General features: G+C 38.2%; 1 protein-coding gene and 1 long non-coding RNA gene across 3 annotated transcripts; one reads left to right on the top strand and one right to left on the bottom strand.

Annotated features, from left to right (window-relative positions):
* Positions 1 to 1,657: 1,657 nt before the first annotated feature.
* On the top strand, positions 1,658 to 8,213 carry LOC122064164 (ABC transporter F family member 4-like). Of its 2 annotated transcripts, none has more exons than XM_042627869.1 (2): positions 1,658 to 3,960; positions 7,766 to 8,213. In XM_042627869.1, the coding sequence occupies exon 1, from the start codon at positions 1,787 to 1,789 to the stop codon at positions 3,938 to 3,940; it is 2,154 nt and encodes a 717-aa protein (XP_042483803.1). In that variant the 5' UTR covers positions 1,658 to 1,786; the 3' UTR covers positions 3,941 to 3,960; positions 7,766 to 8,213. The 2 variants fall into 2 exon arrangements, with proteins under 2 accessions (XP_042483803.1, XP_042483802.1); XM_042627868.1 differs by having other exon boundaries at positions 1,659 to 3,960; positions 7,842 to 8,213.
* A 1,361-nt stretch (positions 8,214 to 9,574) lies between these two features.
* LOC122064156 lies at positions 9,575 to 10,898 on the bottom strand. The gene is made up of 2 exons (XR_006135611.1): positions 9,789 to 10,898; positions 9,575 to 9,695 (listed from the first exon to the last, which is right to left on the bottom strand). It is a non-coding gene; the product is annotated as an uncharacterized LOC122064156 (long non-coding RNA).
* Between the last annotated feature and the right edge of the window lie 7,783 nt (positions 10,899 to 18,681).

The following is an 18,681-nucleotide window of genomic DNA, read 5'->3' as shown; positions in this document are numbered from 1 at the left end:
AGACCACCCCCCTAAGAAAAGAACCATGATTGTTTGTGTGTCTCTATGCCCAAATGTAGGTTGGTACAAAAAGATCGCTTGCCCACTCTTCCCAAATGCCTTCGCATAGTCTCTCATTGGCCTATGCATTGGCATAGTGGCTGCACAAGCGGATAAGGTTCTCTTGCCCATATTTTAATTGGAAAAGTATTTCCTATGGGGGAGTGTGGTTCTTGTGCATGTGCAAGGGCCAATGAAAATGCAAGAGGAAACATCCATTGAGATATCATTTTCAATTTCATGGGGGTGGGCCGATCATTTGACCCGCATGTGTCTGGCGCAAGGGCCACACTCCCCCCACAAAAAAAATTGTTCCTATTCTAACCTTTATGGGGCTCATATGGATAATACCAGTTTCTATATTGCCAATGGTTCGGCGTGCAGATTCCTCCCCGCATTGGCATCATAAGGAATCTTCTCCATGTAATTTTATGTACTAAAAATATTTGGGATTAAGTTTTTCTTTCATCCAAAGAGAATCTCTTCACCTACAGTTATGTGACATTGTGATTGAACTTTGGATCCATTTTTAACTCTCACCTCCTATTGCTCAATGTTTGAAATACTCTTCTCCAATTCATCATGAAGAGAGTTAAATAAAATCTCTTCACCATGTGAAAAAAAAAAAAAAGAAGTAATCGTATATCTTCATCCTACCATAGAACCATTTTATGTTGAAATTCAAACTATCTTTCATTGATCAACCATCAATGGGAAAAATTTTCACCAAAAAAATAATCAATGGGAAAAATGTATATATATATATATATATATAAATAAAAGATCTCCATTGTCATCTTGCTTTTGTATTTGGTTTCTAGTGAATCACTCTTCAACTACGATTCTCCGCCATCCATGTCTCATCCCTAGAAGACTGAGTCATTAAAATCGGAATCAGGATCAAAACTATCCATACAAACTCCTACTTTGCTTCCCAAAACCTTAAAATTGGCCATATCTAAAAATCTAGAGAGCCAGGGCCCAAAGCACTAGAATCAACCATGTTGAATTGGCTGAAATTGGAACCAGTCATGGTCAATTCCAATCCAAGTCACATAATTCCATCAATCTAGTCCAATTTTTCAATCAGTCATGAGATTTATTCTTTTGGAAAAAATTTCTCTATGTCATTTGAGAAGGGTATGCCAACGTCATCTCCCTTAAAAATTGATCTCATTGCCTTTCTATGTATAAAGTGGGTAATGCAAAGTATGCTGTTTTCTACTTTCCCTTGTTTCCAAGGATTTAGGGATGGTATTGATATACCATCTAGATTGGATACGGTAGTGGGTATCGCTTATTTTACTTCTATTTTTCTTAAAAAATATTTTTTTTCTCATTTTACTCCTAAAACGATACAAACATTGATCCAAATTTATCAAGGATCAGAATCAAATCTCAATTAATATCAATCTAATACGATTCATACGAGACCGATACTTGAAACCATTCTCGTTCGGTTTCGTTTAAAAAAAATGGCTAATTCGTCGAGCGGCGTCAGACGTCTAGGCCAGCGTATAAGTCAATGAAAATGATGCACATGCAAACGCACAACCATCCACCGAAGGGGTGAGATAGTCATTTTATCACCTATGTGTCAAAGAGTAGGGGCGCACGACAGGTAGCGATCTTTCTCCCTAAATCTATATCATCAACCTCTCACCCTTCGAAACTCAGACCAACGAACCCTAGAAACAGAAAGCTCTACGAAAAAACCCTAGAAACACAGAGCTTTCGAGAGAGCGAAATGGGAAAGAAAAAGTCTGAACAAACGGGCACAGCCCCAAAATCCAAAGAAGGGAAGAAGGAGAGACTCTCCGTCTCGGCCATGCTCGCAAGCATGGATGAGAAATCCGATAAACCCATTAAGAGCTCTTCGTCTTCCACCTCAAAACCCAAATCAGCCCCAAAGCACTCTTCCTACACAGACGGAGTTGATCTCCCTCCCTCAGATGACGAAGACGAAATCGACGGCTTCACGTCAGAAGAAGCCGAAGCAGAAGCCAAGAAGAGAGCCCTTAAGCAGAGACTCGATTCAAAGCCACTTGAAATCTCTATGTCGGGGAAAGAACTAAAGAAGCGAGAGAAGAAGGATATGATCGCTTCACATGTCGCTGAACAAGCACGCGTAGAAGCCCTTAGAGATGATCGTGATGCCTTTACTGTTGTAATCGGTAGCCGGGCTTCGGTCCTTGATGGTGAAGATTCTGCAGATGCTAATGTCAGGGATATTACGGTTGAGAATTTCTCTGTGTCGGCGAGAGGGAAAGAGTTGTTGAAGAATGCTTCGGTGAAGATTTCTCATGGCAAGAGGTACGGTTTGATTGGACCTAATGGGAAGGGGAAGTCGACTCTTTTGAAGCTTCTTGCTTGGAGGAAGATTCCGGTGCCAAAGAACATTGATGTGCTTTTGGTCGAACAGGAGGTGGTTGGTGATGAGAGGACAGCTCTTGAAGCTGTGGTTTCCGCGAATGAAGAGCTTGTGAAGCTTCGTCAGGAGGTTGCAGCTCTACAAAGTGGCGCTTCTGCTGAAGAAGAAGAAGACGGTGATGAAGATGCAGGTGAGAAGCTTGCAGATTTGTATGAGAGGTTGCAGTTGATGGGTTCTGATGCAGCAGAGGCTCAGGCGTCAAAGATTCTTGCTGGTTTGGGTTTCACTAAGGCGATGCAGGGGAGGCCTACCAAGTCCTTTAGTGGTGGGTGGAGGATGAGAATCTCATTGGCTAGGGCTCTCTTTGTGCAGCCAACCCTTTTGTTGCTTGATGAACCCACAAACCATCTTGATCTCAGGGCTGTTCTGTGGTTAGAGGAGTACTTGTGCAGGTGGAAGAAGACTCTTGTTGTGGTCTCACATGACAGAGATTTCCTCAACACTGTCTGCAGTGATATTATTCATCTACATGATATGAAACTCCACTTCTATCGAGGGAATTTCGATGAATTTGAATCTGGGTATGACCAACGCCGCAAGGAGATGAACAAGAAGTTTGAGATCTATGAGAAGCAGGTTAAGGCGGCGAAGAGATCTGGGAATCGGGTTCAGCAGGAGAAGGTTAAGGATAGAGCTAAGTTTGCTGCAGCGAAGGAAGCATCAAAGAATAAGTCAAAGGGGAAGGTTGATGAAGATGAGGCCCCGCCCGAGGTTCCTCAGAAATGGAGGGATTACAGTGTGGAGTTCCACTTCCCTGAGCCGACTGAGCTCACCCCACCTCTCTTGCAGCTCATTGAAGTCAGTTTTAGCTATCCAAATAGGGAGGATTTCAGGCTTTCTAATGTTGATGTGGGTATTGATATGGGAACTCGTGTAGCCATTGTTGGGCCTAATGGAGCTGGGAAATCAACCCTGCTCAATCTTTTGGCAGGAGATTTGGTTCCAACTGAGGGAGAAGTAAGGAGAAGTCAGAAGCTGAGGATTGGGAGGTATTCGCAGCACTTTGTGGATCTATTGACTATGGATGAGACCCCGGTTCAATATCTTCTCCGGCTTCATCCAGATCAAGAAGGGTTAAGCAAACAAGAGGCTGTCCGTGCAAAGCTTGGAAAATTTGGGCTTCCTAGCCATAACCACCTTACTCCTATTGCGAAATTATCAGGAGGGCAGAAATCTCGAGTTGTCTTTACTTCGATTTCTATGTCAAGGCCTCACATTTTGTTATTAGATGAGCCCACAAATCATTTGGATATGCAAAGCATTGATGCTTTGGCTGATGCACTGGATGAGTTTACTGGTGGAGTAGTATTGGTCAGCCATGATTCTAGGCTAATATCGAGGGTATGTGATGATGAAGAGAGGAGTGAGATCTGGGTTGTAGAAAATGGAACTGCGAGAACCTTCCCAGGGACATTTGAGGACTACAAGGAGGAGCTACTGAAAGAGATAAAGGCAGAGGTCGACGAGTGATCCAGTTTTCAAGACTTTAGGTATTCATTGTCTCAAATCATATAATAAGATTTTTTTTCCGTCCGATCTTGTCTTTGTACTTGGCTAATATTAGTGAGTCTTTTTTAAAACCGTGATCTTTGTGTGATATTAGAGGCTTTTACTTTGGTCTTGAGGAAATGTAGAATACAAAGCCCAACATTTGTGTTTTTGGGTTTATCCATTCACATAAGAATATTCCTAATAATGATACTGTATCCCGTTACGGGATTTCTCTTGTCGAAATTCAGAATGTGTTATTGTGTTCTATTTCTTGGATTTGATGCCGCCGTTTGATAAAGTTGGTTGCAGTATGAATCCCTTTGTGGATTTAGCATACATGAAAGGGTTGAGGTAATGCAGCCAACTATGCAAAATTCTCATTTGAGGAATAAATGGATTTCAAGCCACTGGACAGGCCCAAAAGCAGTGTAGTAAATGGAATTTAAAGGACTGCAACCTGCAATATGCAGAAGTTTGTCAAGAAAGTAGTCTGAACTAAGAAAATAGTATGCAGAATTATATATTTGGGAAGATATACATATATATAAAACAAAACCAAGTAGAAATACTATCATACTATCACACAAACAACAACACAACTTAGCCTTATTCAAACTAAATGGGGTCGGCTACATGGATCCATGAGTATAAATTTATATATATTAAAAAAAAAGGTGACTTTGTGACATCCCACTCATGAATTGGCAACCTGGATCTTAGCCTTCCATGTAGCTCTGTTAGATGCCATACCTGGGTGAAGAGTTAACTTTTGCATGTCTCTTCTTACGAACTCATCAGTGGTCGTTTTTGGCTTGCCTCTAGCCCTTTTAGCTCCATCCATCTGCATCTGGTCACTCTTCTGTACTGGGGCATCCAAAGGCCTCATTTGGACATGCCCAAACCATCGTAGCCGACATTCTCTGAACTTATCTTGAATTGGGGCAATTCCTAAATCGGTTTTAACCTAGTCATTTCTTATTCTATCTTTCAGGGTTTTACCGCACATCCATCTCAACATCCTTATCTCAGCCACACTTAACTTATCTATGTTACGCCTCTTGACTGCTCAACATTCTGCACCATACATCATAGCTGGTCTTATGACTGTTCTGTAGAATTTTTCCCTAAGTCTTAGAGGAATCCGTCGATCACATAACACTCCAGACGCCCCTCTCCATTTCATCCATTTTACTTTTATTCTGTGTGAAACATCATCATCAATCTCACCTTCCTTGTTTAAGATAGAGCCCAGATATCTGAAGCAGTCACTTTGGGGGATCTCTCTCCCCTCAATTTTCACTCTCTCGCTATTGATCCTCACTCGACTAAAGTTACACGTCATATATTCCGTCTTCGTTCTACTTATTTTAAGACCTTGCGATTCTAAAGTATATCTCCATAGTTCCAACTTATCGTTAATCTCTGTCACAGTTTTAGCGACCAACACAATTTCGTCAGCAAAAAACATACACCACAGGATCTCTCCTTGAATATTTTTTGTTAAGCCATCCATGATAAGTGTAATTAGGTAGGGGCTCAACGCGGATCCTTGATGTAATCCGATAGTAATTGGAAACTCAACACCTTGGCATCTCACTAATCTCACACTAGTCACAACATCTCCATGCATGTCTTTAATTATATCCATGTATTTACTTGACACCCATTTCTTCTTTAAAACCTGCTAGATTAAATCTTTGGGGACCTTGTCATAGGCCTTTTCTAGGTCGACAAATATCATACTATCATACTAATTATATAAAAGTATGAAGTCACAAATCTTTCACTTGACTACTTTACCCCTTTCTTTTTATTTAAATACCATATAAGTTAATTTCATAATTTCAGTTTCTTTTTTATTCTAAAACTCTCTCCCTCTCACTTTCCTTTTTCTCTCTCTCCCTCACACTCTCACGGATCTCCCTTACTCCATCTATCTTTTTTTCCTTTTTATGCTAAATCTCTTCCTCTCCTTCCCACTTTCCTTTTTCTTTAAAAGAGCAACCCGGTGCATGAGGCTCCTGCTATTGAAGGGTCTAGGAGGGGCAAGTGTAGGCAGCCTTACCCCCTGCTTCACAGAAGAGGCTGTTTTCAAGTTTTGAACCTGTGACCAGCATGTTGCAGTAGTGTAACTTTACTGTTGTGCCACAAGCTCGCCCACTCCGCTTTCACCCTTCTTCTCAAACTATTTCTCTCCCTCCACTTACCTTTTTTTGTTTTGTCCATCTCTCCCTTCTACTTCCTTTTTCTTCTCAAACTCTCTCTGTTTTGGAATACAAGCATAACAAGCATAACAAGCATAAGGCGTCTCCCGCGTTGGAATCAAGAACATCTCAGCTTTGGAATACTAGCCCCCTGCCCCCCTTCTTCTACATCTGAACATTCTGATCGTCTGATCGAGTTCAGCGGCCGGCGAGTTCACAATTGAGTGCCGTCTTTGTTCCCAAAGGGTATTGAGTATTGACTGCCCCTTATTTCCTCTTTTTCCCATTATTTTCCTGAAACTGTGTTTTCTGCATACATTGAAAACCAATTGAAATATGAACCAAGCAAAACTATGTGTTTATGCGAAGATTTATTAGTTTTAGCTTATAGGAATTGTTCAGCATTGCAGCTAACCCCATGTTGTTCGGAAGATAAAGGTTTTGGAAGTGGTTACAACATACAAGTAATTGTTTTTTTTTTCCCTTGTTAGCTAACTTATTTGGTTGGTTAGTGATCATATCATTCACCCTGATATGCTTATTGATAGTTAATAACAATTTGATCCTCAAGTCACTGTTCTGTTAAATAAAACTACCTTCTAATAGTACTTTGAGGTGGGCTGTCCATTAATTCATATTATCAGTGTTTTGTTTCCTCTGAAACTTTGAAATCAAGAGTGATGAAGATATGGATGGAGATATTGAGCAGTGGCTTTCATTTGTGTATTTATGACACCAGCTGTCATGTAACTGTGGCTTATTGGAATAGACAGATTATAAATAGAACTTGCTTGTGGCATGGTAAACCCTTGGTTTCTTCACTTTTGTGCAGTTTTTATTTTCTAGATCTATATTTTCCATTTTTTTGGTGTCATGAATGCTTTACCTTTATCTAGTGGTAGTATGTTTGGCATATTGGGCATTTTAGAACTTTGAAGGAATAGTTATGGGTCCAAACAATGTGTTTCTTCTTCTTCACACTAACCTCTCTTCCCACAAAGTACATGAAGTAAGCCAAAGGCAGGATGTTGAGGTATTGTATAAATGCCATTCTTGTGTTATATCATGGTTTCTTTTTACCTTTCCGTTTTGTGCATCTTTGTCTTCTTATAGTTAGTGCCTCATCTTGCTTAGTTGTCAGATTTATGTATTCTATGAATTTCATATCTAAAATAGGCCTCAATAATTGCTTGGGAACATGTCCCATCTGTTATTAGATTCGTGTCTTGGCATTTTTAGATTCACCCTCAACACAAATCCTTGGCCAAATAAGCTCCTATTTGTTGATTCATCTGCTATCTCATTGGTGTTTTTTGTTATTTTGTTGGAATGAACAGCTGTACGACCTTTTGTACATGTATAGCCATCAGACCATGAAATCTGCTTTCATTTCATATGTTTGATGGTAGCTTAGCTGAGTCAAAATCATTTGTTAGTCCCCTTTAAATCATAAAAACTGCTTCATCTGTTTCAGGGTTGAACTTTGGTTGATGCCAATCTGTATTGACCTCTCCTGCATTGACATCCCTCTCTCATTCTCTCTCACGTCCCTCCCCATCACTCTCTATGCTCATATTTTATTTTATTTCATTATTTTCAGCCCTTCAGATACGCATTGGGTCAGTGGTCTTCAATTGGAAGTGCTGCTAACTGCTTACTTGATATTTCATTTTCAGTTGAGGCCAGATCAATTATATTACTCTGAGAGGATATTGAAAGAGTCCGAGGCACTCAAGGCATAAGAAACTGCTGAGAGAACAATTAGAGAAAGAGATCCTGAAGTAATGAATTCATGATTGCTTCATGTAGGGTCTTATAAGGATGTGGTTCTATTGCAAGCTTAGATTTACTTTAGGTTAACTTTTTAGAGCAAAGTTCTGTGTCATGGATAATTGTTTAATTGCCAACCATGGAAGAATCTGCTTCCATAAGTTGATGGAAATATAATCTATTGATGTACAGAGAAATGTAGTGTATTATATTCCCTGAGAAACCTTTTTACTGCTGAAACTGAAATCAGAAATGAAAAATTGGATTCCTTCCTTCTATAGTTGTACTTGTGAATTTGTCTTTTGACCTGATATAGGAAGAAATCCTTTCAGTGCATGGATAGTGGAATACGCAAGCCTCTATCTTTATTTGGTGTCTTGCATTTCTGTGGGTGGGGGTGGGTTTGTCATTACTCGAGGATTTTTATCTTAAAAACTCTTCTCTCTCGTTGTTTATTTTTTTTCAGCTCCTTTTTTTCCAACTTGAATCACTATAACTTAACCCATGATTCACATTTGAGCTGAATATTATTAGTTTTCAAGCTTCAGTACTGTACTTTCTCCAATCTTATCACTATTAATTCCAATTTCCAACTACCAGTTGAGTTTACTAAATGTTCTTTATTTTGGCTTAAACAAAAATCTTTTAAAAAAATTTATTTTCGTAAAAAATATCTAATGTAGTGAGCTTTTTTACATTTGTCACTCTCAGACCCTGCAGTAGTGGGAGCCTTGTGCATTGAGTCCTCTCTCTCTCTCTCTCTCTCACACACACACATAGAAATGATGCAATGAGTCTTGATTGAGTCCATAAATTTGGATCCAAGTAATGTAGTGAGTCCATGAAAATCGGATCGAAGTAATTTGGAACCTAAACCCCAGTTTAGCCAAAAATTCTATTCTTTTTTTCTGATAAAGCAAACAAAGTAGTATTAAACAAGTGTATGTACTTTTCCTAAGTCTCTATCATCCTCCTTATTCCCAAAATTAATATTACAAGCCAACCCCCATATAAACTCCATAGCAGGGTTGTTGTCTTTCTCTTTATATATAAACTTTATGGATCAAGATAAGTCATGTATCTTATGGAAAGTAACAAAATGTAAAGGTGGCCAAGCACCCTCGGTCGGTTGAGGAATGAGGTAAAGTAATTTCTTGTTAGAAATCCATACTTCATGTACATTCCATTGTTTTGCTCTTGCTTTCGTCAGACTTTGTAGAATTCCTTCTGCTTCCACTGCCTCTTGTTGAGTAGTTTTGGTGTAATTGGACTCCTGTACCCTAAACTTACCTTGTGAGAGGATCTGAAAAGCTCATCCTGAAGTTAACTGCAAAATATTAAATGTACCAGCACAAACTAAAATTGGATATGTTCAAAAAAGGAAGAGAAGGGCTTTGTTTCATGCTTTGCTAGACCATTTGTATTGAGGAGAGCAAAAGTATTTAGTCTTTCAGAATAAAGATTAAGATCATTGATCCATTGATGAATATTTCTTAATACATGAGAGGATTGGGTGGAACATTGGATAACAAAACATAATTCTATTCTTAATACATGAGAGGATTGGGTGGAACATTGGATAACAAAACATAATTCTTGTGTTTCCAAATGAAATAGATGGTAAGTGCAAACAAATTAAAAAATCAATTGCAATCAGATGTAGGGAATGCTTTATGAAAGAAAAAATACTTTACCACCTGCATCATGGAAAATTTGTTGAGGTACTGCGATTAGAGATCCAATGGGCCTGCCATCCATATCTATGAAATGAAATCACAATGTAAGAAGATATGGTCTATTATTTTAGATGGCAACCTACAGAATAAGCATGATTTGCCAAAAAATTCCATTACGTCTTCTAATTTGGCCAACGTCGATCGGGTTGACAAAAGCCATGGGGCGGCCTTCTTTTCTTTGGTTGCTGGCCGCAACATTGCCAAAAGTTTTGCCCAGTCAAAAGCGTTTACCACGTTGATTGTTGGGAACGGATTCTTGTCCACCAACATCACTCCAAATAGCGGTTCTCATGGGGTGGGATAATTGTAAGAATTCTCTCAAAAATTTAGAATTTTGAGATGTTTGGTTAATAGGGTGGGGAAGTTATTAGACAATCCCTGTTTTGCAGGTTTTTCTGTCAGCTGACGTGTAACCAAATCAGTGGGACTCTTTGGCTCTTTGCACTGTGCACAGAATTTGCACAATGTTTTTTTTTTTTTTAACGACTTCTCCCTTTCTCTGCACAATAGAGTAGCTTTTATTTAAGAACCACAACCCATTACAACAAGATTGAAGGTGATACGATGGCTAGGTTTCTATAAGAAGGAATCTGATCAAAATAATCAAAGGAGGGGGTTTGGCGTTGCGATCTTGAGATGAAACTGAAAGAAAAAAATAAAGGATTTTCTGGGCGATCAGTGAGATGAATCTAAAGGAGAGGGTTTGCTATCGGTGAGATAAATCTGAAAGAGAGGCTTCTTCTACGGCATTGGCAGTGGATGAAGTTGTCGATCTGGAATCTAAATGATAGGGTTTGTTGTTACAAAGGATCCACTTCTTCACGAGATGAGATTCTCCATCTGGAATTGTCCAACGCTTTCTCTCCAAAGAGGCAATTCGAAAGTAAAATCATGTTGGATGCTTGAACTCCAACACTGGATGTACATCTCTGGTTTGTCGATCTAGGTCTTACACAGAGGGTTGATTTGATTTTGGATCAGTCTAACCAACTCTTCTCGGTCAAATGGCACTGGGTTTATTTGTCCAAGGGTAATTCCACAACATTTGACCATTGGCCATTTTGCTCCAAGGACCTTTAAAGATGTAAAAGACAAATGATAGAGCTGATAACCTTTGGAAGAAATAATTGAAAGAGTAACAGATTACAGATTCCTAAATATTTAAAGAGAGATAAAAGGGATACTGATGTAGTGGAAGATAAAGGTATAACACATTTAGTATGTGAGTTTGTTTGTGGTTAATGATGCCTTGATTCTCACCAGGAACCTAGTTTAAATACTCATGTAACCACTCCTTTGCGGTTTTGTAATTTTTCTAACCTTACTCCCACGTCAAGAGTTAGTTCCCTTTCTAAATAAGGATCCCATAACCAGAGTTTACGTGTCTTTATTTATTTATTTTTGTTATTATTACATCCTAAGGAACTGCCCAAGGGGACTTTACTCACACACACAAAAGGGGGGGGGGAATGATAGGAAACGGGGGTGAAATACATGTGATAGGGGTTGATCTCTAGACCACAAACTTGGCACCTGTTCTACAAGGTAGAGGCTGCAACCAGTGTGCTATGCACTGGATTCACTTTACGTGTCCTTTATGTTGAGGGTGAAGAACTTTGTTCTGACACGTTGCTTGGATCTTGACCACCTCTTTGCGACAAGCTACTCTTTCCCTTTATCCATTGACCAAACTTTTATTGACAGCAACATTTCTCATTCTGGCTATCTTATTGACATAAGGATACCTACAAAGGGGCGGCGTGAGAAGAGAGGGGTTGGTGAAATTTCAAGGACAAAATTATCCAAATCATGGGAGGTTACGTATAGAGGTTACTATTGCATTGGGTATAATTCTTCTTCTTCTTCTTCTTCTTTTTCCTTCTTTCTTTTACTTTTTTTTTTTTATATTTTTTATTTTTTTTAACTTGAATATTATCTAAGACCCAAGGAAACCCCTAAAATTTTATTAAATAAGAGAAACAAAATAATTAATGAAGAAACAAAGGGGGGGACATAACCTGCCTTACCCCAACCCATGAGATATAAATCACTTTGACACTCACAAAACCCAAAAGAAAACCTACAAAAGAGGAAAAATTATTTTCTAAAGATTGATAATCTCGCTTTATCCTCCCGAATGATGTAACTAATATTAGATGGGAGAGCATTATCGTCATGGAAAACCAAATTTATAGTAGATTCACATGCAAAGATAGCTAACCAATCAGTTGCGATTGCTTTTCCAAAATGAAAAGGAAATATGAGCTCTCAGGGAATCGCAGAGGTTGATTACTTCCTGAAACCAATACCAACAGCTCCACAAAGTACATGATCTTTGAGAGATAAGTCTCACAATCAGAGAAGAGTTAAAAATTAATATAAAAGTAAGAAAGGCCCAAATCCTTACACAATACCAAGCCATTTCTAAGAGTTCTCATCTCCGCCACTGAATTTGTACACACCCCATAAAAGTTGAAAAAGGCTATCAGAACATTCCCGTCAGTATTTCTAATAATGCCTCTCCCACCACTAATACCCGGATTCCTCTTGCTTGCACCATCCACATTCAATTTAATAGAAAAAAAGGGAGGGCACCAATAAATAGGAATTGGAGCTTTAACCCTACTAATTGGTGGGTTTAACTTAAAGACCCGCAAGATAAGAAAATCTCCCACAGAAAGGGATTTAAAAAAATTAGTTGGGTAAATGATTTCATGAATCCAATATTTGATTCTCTTAAATATGGTAGTTACAACACGAGAGCCTTCACTATGTTTTCCGTTATTTCTTTCCCTCCATTATTCCAAAACAATAAATGAAGGTAATAAACCAGTGATGTATTCACAAATACCTTTGACACTGCCAAGGGATTGCCAATAAAGAATTCTAGTACTGCGATCCTAAGTTAGAATAACATCAATGCCCATTGTTTTTTCAAAGAAATCTCAAATCTTAGAAGCAGTTGTACCCACCAATAAAGTGTGGGTTGTTGTTTCCCTTTAAGGATCTTTGCAACAAAAACATTTAGGAGCCAGTGGAATACCAATACTCATCAAAGCATCATCTGTTGAAATTTTCCCTTTAAAGATTTGCAAACAAAGGAACTCACTTTAGGAGGGATCGATTTATTCTACAACCATTTAGAGTAAGGAACCAGAGGGCAGTGTGATCGGATTTCATTCCATACCAACTTGGTTAAGAAAAAACCATTGCTCGTCGTAGTCCACACCAATCTATTAACTTTGTTTGATAAGATAATGTTGGAGTTGAGAATACTATCCCGAACCTCTAGAAAATCAATAAGATTTAGCACATCTTGGTCCCAAACACCATCATCATTAAGCACATCTTTTACCTGAGTTTTAAGATTCACATTTACAATCTCATCAACGTAGTCGATTAGGGAGCTATTACCTGACCAATTATCAAGCCAAAAATTCACCTTATCAGACCAATTAGCTATTTAGATTTTGATAAAATAAACTTTTTGAGATCCAAAGCCCTCCGCCAAGTTCTAGAACCTACTAGTTTACTTTCTGCTAAAACAATATGGTTACTCTTTAAAAATTTAGCTTTAAAAAAGGCACTTCAAATAGAATTTTATAAATAATACGCAATAGACCTTTCAATCGCATAGATGTACTAATATCCTTTAATAAACGAATTCCAAGTTCTCCTTCATCTAAAGGTCTACAAATTTTGTATCAATCCAGCTAGTGATAGCGCTTTCCAAATTCAGAAGAACCTCATAAAAAATGTGCACAAATACTGTAAAAGCTTTGCATAATCGATTTTAGGATATCTAAACTTGCAAGGATGTGAATTGGCATGGAAGGAAGCACATACTTGAGAAGAACTAGCCTACTGCCCGAGGATAACAGTCCTCTTTTCCAATCTGCCACCTTGTGTCTAATTTTAGTAAGTATATCGTCAAAAAAACAAACTTTTAGTCTACCCGTGTAGAGAGGCACTTCCAAGTATGTTATAGGCAGAGATTTCCTCACAAACCCTGTAATTTCACCTACAATTCTTATACGGGTTTTCGAAGCTTTAGAACTAATAATATAACAGCTTTTATGTCTATTCACTAGTTGGTCAAAGACATTTTCATACTTGTTAATAAATCTCATGATCCGTTTCAAAGAAAATTTCAATCCTCTTGTAAATATAATAGTATCATCGGCAAATAGGTTGTGTGAGATGTCCGGACATCCTCTAGGAAGATGATAATATGTTGCATGACCCTTAACAAATAGATTTTTAATCCCTCTACTAAGAAATTCTTCTACAAGAATGAATAAAGTGGGAGACAATGGTCACCCTAACTACGACCTATGGTAGATTCAAAATAACCTTTTGGCCCACCTTCCATAATCACGGAGAACCAGTAGTTTTCTATAGTTTTCTTGATCAACCCAATCCATGTTCTTGAGAAACCGAATTTTTCTAGTACTTCATAAATAAAATCTCATTCCATACGATCATATGCCTTGGCCATATCTAATATCAAAACCACATTGCCCCCTGTAGATTTTTTGTCTAAATCCCGCACTACATTTTAAACCAAAACTATATTATCATGGATACATCTTCCTTGGACAAAAGCACCTTGCTCCTCAGAGATTAACTGAGGGAGAATGGTGACTAATCTTGTAGATATAATTTTAGCAATAATTTTATAGAAAAAAAATTATAAAGACTAATAAGTCTGAAGTCTGATATTACCTCAGGGTTGTCTTTCTTAGGAATGAAAATGAGATGAGACGAGGTATAACTTTTAGGAAAAAAACCTCCCAAGAAAAATCATTGATTGCCGTCCACACATCATGGCTAATGACATCCCAACAAGAAGTAAAGAAGTGCCCTGAAAAACCATCTGACCCTGGAGTGTTATCTTTGGATAAAGAGAAGATAGCTTTTTTAATCTCTTCCATAGTTGGAGCCTGAAAGAGATATACATTGTCCTCTACAGAGACAAGCGTGAGAATAGACTTGAGCAAGTCGCCATCAAGGATACGAGGTTGAGATGAGAAGATATCAAAGAAATAGCATATTGCCTCGGCATGTACCCCATCTGCACCAAGAATCCAATTCCCTTCATCATTTTTAATTTTTTTAATTCTCCTCTTTTTCCTTTTAGTCATGGCATGAAAGAACTTGGTATTCCTCTCCTCTCCTGAAGCCATTTCACTCTTGATTTTTGCCTCAAAAAAATTTCCCCTTAAAGCAGAGTACACTGAAGGTTATTGTAGGCACTCTGAAGTATTTATCATAGTCCATGTCAGCTCGACCAGCATCATCTTCGACATTTCTAACATAATGTTAAATATTTTCAAACGCATCTTTATTCTAAACCTTGAGCTTGGTACGAAGAATTTTTAGCTTTTAGTAAAGAACAAAAAGAGCGAACTAGTCATAGAAGACGCCCAAACCTCATTCACAAAGCTCTTAAAGTCAGGGTGAAAAATCCAAATTTGCTGAAATTTAAAGGAAAAAACTCTAGGGGAAATGAAAGGCGAAAACTCTAACCATAATGGGGGCATGGTCAAAACATGTTCGATTAAGATGATGCACTCAAGAAAGCTGAAATTGGGCTGTCTAAAAATTATTATAAAAAATCCGATCCAAGCAAGCCATCAGAAGACTATTTCTCCTCTGATTATTGGTCCAAGTAAAGGCCTTACCATTACACCCTGCATCAATCAAAGCGGTGTCACCACATATTTTTCAAACTCTTCCATCAACTGAGAACAAGGTGGCCTTCCTCTTGCTTTTTCAGATGGGGATAAAATTACATTAAAGTCTCCATAAACTGCCCATGGGATTGCAACTGAACTCGAGAAATCAATTAGTTTTTCCCATAATGATCTTATTTCAATCAAAGAACACAAAGCATGAACAAATGTAGCCATAAAATTACAATTAGTTGTCGTATCCATGCAATTGAGAGAAATAAATTAAGCATGTTCCTCTATAACCTGAATCTGGATATAATCTTTCCAAAAAACCCAAATTCTATCTCCACTCTCCACATCATTAGAAGTACAATCATGCATCCCAATTTTCTTCTTGATAGACTGTACTTTAAAAAAAAAAAAAAAAAAAACTAGGCTCAGCAATAGCAACCAAATCAATGTTGGAAGACAAAATAATAGTTTTGAGACTCCTACATGTCGGCTTATTTCCAGTTCCTCTAATATTCCAAAAAGGAATATTCATTAATGACTAGATTTTCTCACTATTTGGGCCAATAGACCTAGTCATCCGATAATCTAATAGAAGTTTATTCCATGGAACATGGTTATTAGGAACAACAATTCGATTATCATTCCAAACTGGGGAGTCCGAAGGAGGTAGAGACTTATCACAATAAAGCATCCCAACCGTGCTATCCTTATTAAGATTAGAGAAAGTTTCCTCCAACCGAGTATTGAGAGTAGCATTGAAGTTTTTTTAAATCCTTAATAATTGTCTTCCAATCCAAGATTTGCTCACTACGTCCAACTAGAAATAAATCATCATTGGTTTTTCTCATAAAATTAACTTTTCATTGATTGGAATTAAGAAAAGCATAACCAAAATGCACAGTCGAGTCATCAACACTACGAACAAGAGTAGGATAAAGAGAAATGCGTAAATCATTGTCTCCATCTTCCGATTCATTTGGTTGAAAATCTGTGGCTTCCTCAAGGCCCTCACTATTTTCCTCTAAAATATCTCCCATGGAAACCTCAAAATGTGTAGACCTCCAATGACTACTCGAGGCAACATTAGAAGTGATCAATTCATCAACATGAACAGGGCATGCAGATCTATACTAAAAGTTTCAATCCCATTATTAGGATTAGTTTCATGAACTCGAATATTGGAGCCAATAATCGGGGGAGAAAGCCTCCCTTTCCCACTTACAATGCTGGTAATGCCAACCATAACATTATTACATTCACCTATAATAGTAACATTTCCTACTGCCTTATCGTTTCTAGGCAAAAAAGTATGCAACGTCGGAGCCGTACCATTAGAAGCCGCATTCATAGATTCCTTACCCTTTGTCGTTACCTGATTTTGAATAGCGGGACGAGTAGCCTCCTTACCTTGGTGGTTCAATTGCTGAGTCTTTTTGCTATAGTTGTCAATCATATGTTCTAACTTCAAGCAACCCTGGCAAAATAAGGGTTTTCTTTCATAGGCCATCTTCTGGAAGAAACTAATTGAACCACAACCAATCCAGATACGACCAAGATGGTTCTCCCAGAGATCAATCTCAACACAGGCCCGACGGCAACCGTTCATGTGCACCCAAATGTTGCACTATCAACCTTTAAAACTTTTCCAACCACTCATGCGACTGATAAGAAATAATTTCCTTGGCAAAAATTCACTGGGAGGTCTGGGCAAGAAACCCAAACCGGCACTATCGGAGATTCAAATCTTGCTTTGAAGTTTCTGGACCACTTGAATAACCAAAATGAAAACCCCTTGATGGAAACATGTTCTTTCAGCCAAACCTTAACAAAATCCATGCGATCCAAGAATCTGAGCAAAAGGTGTCGTTGATCCAAACTAGTCACACCCACATCAGCATTCAGGTAGAAATTCGATTGCAAGAAGCTTTTAACATCGAATATTGATGGTCTTCCATAAGAACACTTAGCAATCAACGAATATTGGAATGGAAATTCGGATCGTTCCACTTCCTCATTGGAGAAAAAAATTGCCAATGATCCAAGATGAGAGGATGGGTTCTGAATAGATATCGCCATAGGACGAACAAATAGAGCATTAGTAACAACCGAGGCAAATGAAGCAGCCCTATTACTAACAGTAGATGATGAAGGATCCGGGGGCCTAACCTCCCAAGAGATGGGAGGGTCGAACATGATTGAGAGCCAAAACAAAGAACACAAAACAACCAAAATCTAACACGCAAGAAATTTATTGAATACAAAAAATTCAAAAACCTTGAATTGGAAGAGGAGACCCGTACCTTAGGTGGTAAGGAGAAAACCCAAGCATAAAAACCGTTGCCAAATCCTCCACGATCTGATCCCCCTTGAGAGGGTTATAGTTGTTTGCTTCCCTCGATCACTAGCGGTTCTCAAGGGTATCATTCTGGTAATACCAATCTTTGTTGCTGGTACATTGGTTAAATAACGGGACCCATAAAATAATTATTGATCCGAATAATCAACTCCAATAAAACATTAATTAATTAATGATTTTGTTGGTTCTTAAAATTTAGACAGGATAAAAACATGAGGAAAGAATTAATACCATGGTTTCAAACATCGGCATTGTATCGACTGTATTATATTGGTATCACCCGAGATTGATCACAGTAAAACAATTGTAAAAAAAAAATAATAATAAAAAATAAAAAATAAAAAATAAAAATAAAAAATAAATAAAAAAAGGAAAAGAAAAGTAAGGACAAAATCGAATGATACTCACCGATCTGATCTGATCTGATTTGGATCGATATCGATAGATACTGATACCATACCATACTGATACCATCCCCTAAATCCATGATTAAGACAAACTAGAGACATGACTTGAGAGAAAACTGTATCTATTGGGGGAGGTAGACAACTAAGAGGCATGGATGGAGAGAAAATTATATCCATTGTGGCTAGGGGTGCAAGTTTTGCCCTGACGGCCAGAACCTGTCCTTGGCCCGCCTTGATCCCGAACAAGTACCGATTCAAAAATTTTGGCCTTGGGGGCCGGGCCGACCCTGAAATTTCTGACCCTGAGTCAGGGTTAGGGCAGGTAAGGGTTGATGTCTTTGGCCCACTCAGCCCGTCCTGAAACCGGCTCTGATTTTTGCCCCTAATGTTAACCCTGATTGTGACCTTGATGTTAATTCTAAATTTAATCTAATTTTATATATTGTTTGACATTGGATCATTGACACCTCAAAACTCCTAATATATCTTCTCACCGATCTCTCTTGATTTTTTTACAAAAAAAAATGATATCTCTTGCTTTTTTTTTACTAAGAAATCTG

This window comes from Macadamia integrifolia, unplaced genomic scaffold (assembly GCF_013358625.1).
Source record: "Macadamia integrifolia cultivar HAES 741 unplaced genomic scaffold, SCU_Mint_v3 scaffold1548, whole genome shotgun sequence".
NCBI classification, from domain to species: domain Eukaryota; kingdom Viridiplantae; phylum Streptophyta; class Magnoliopsida; order Proteales; family Proteaceae; genus Macadamia; species Macadamia integrifolia.
This window is presented reverse-complemented; position numbering and strand designations above follow the sequence as displayed.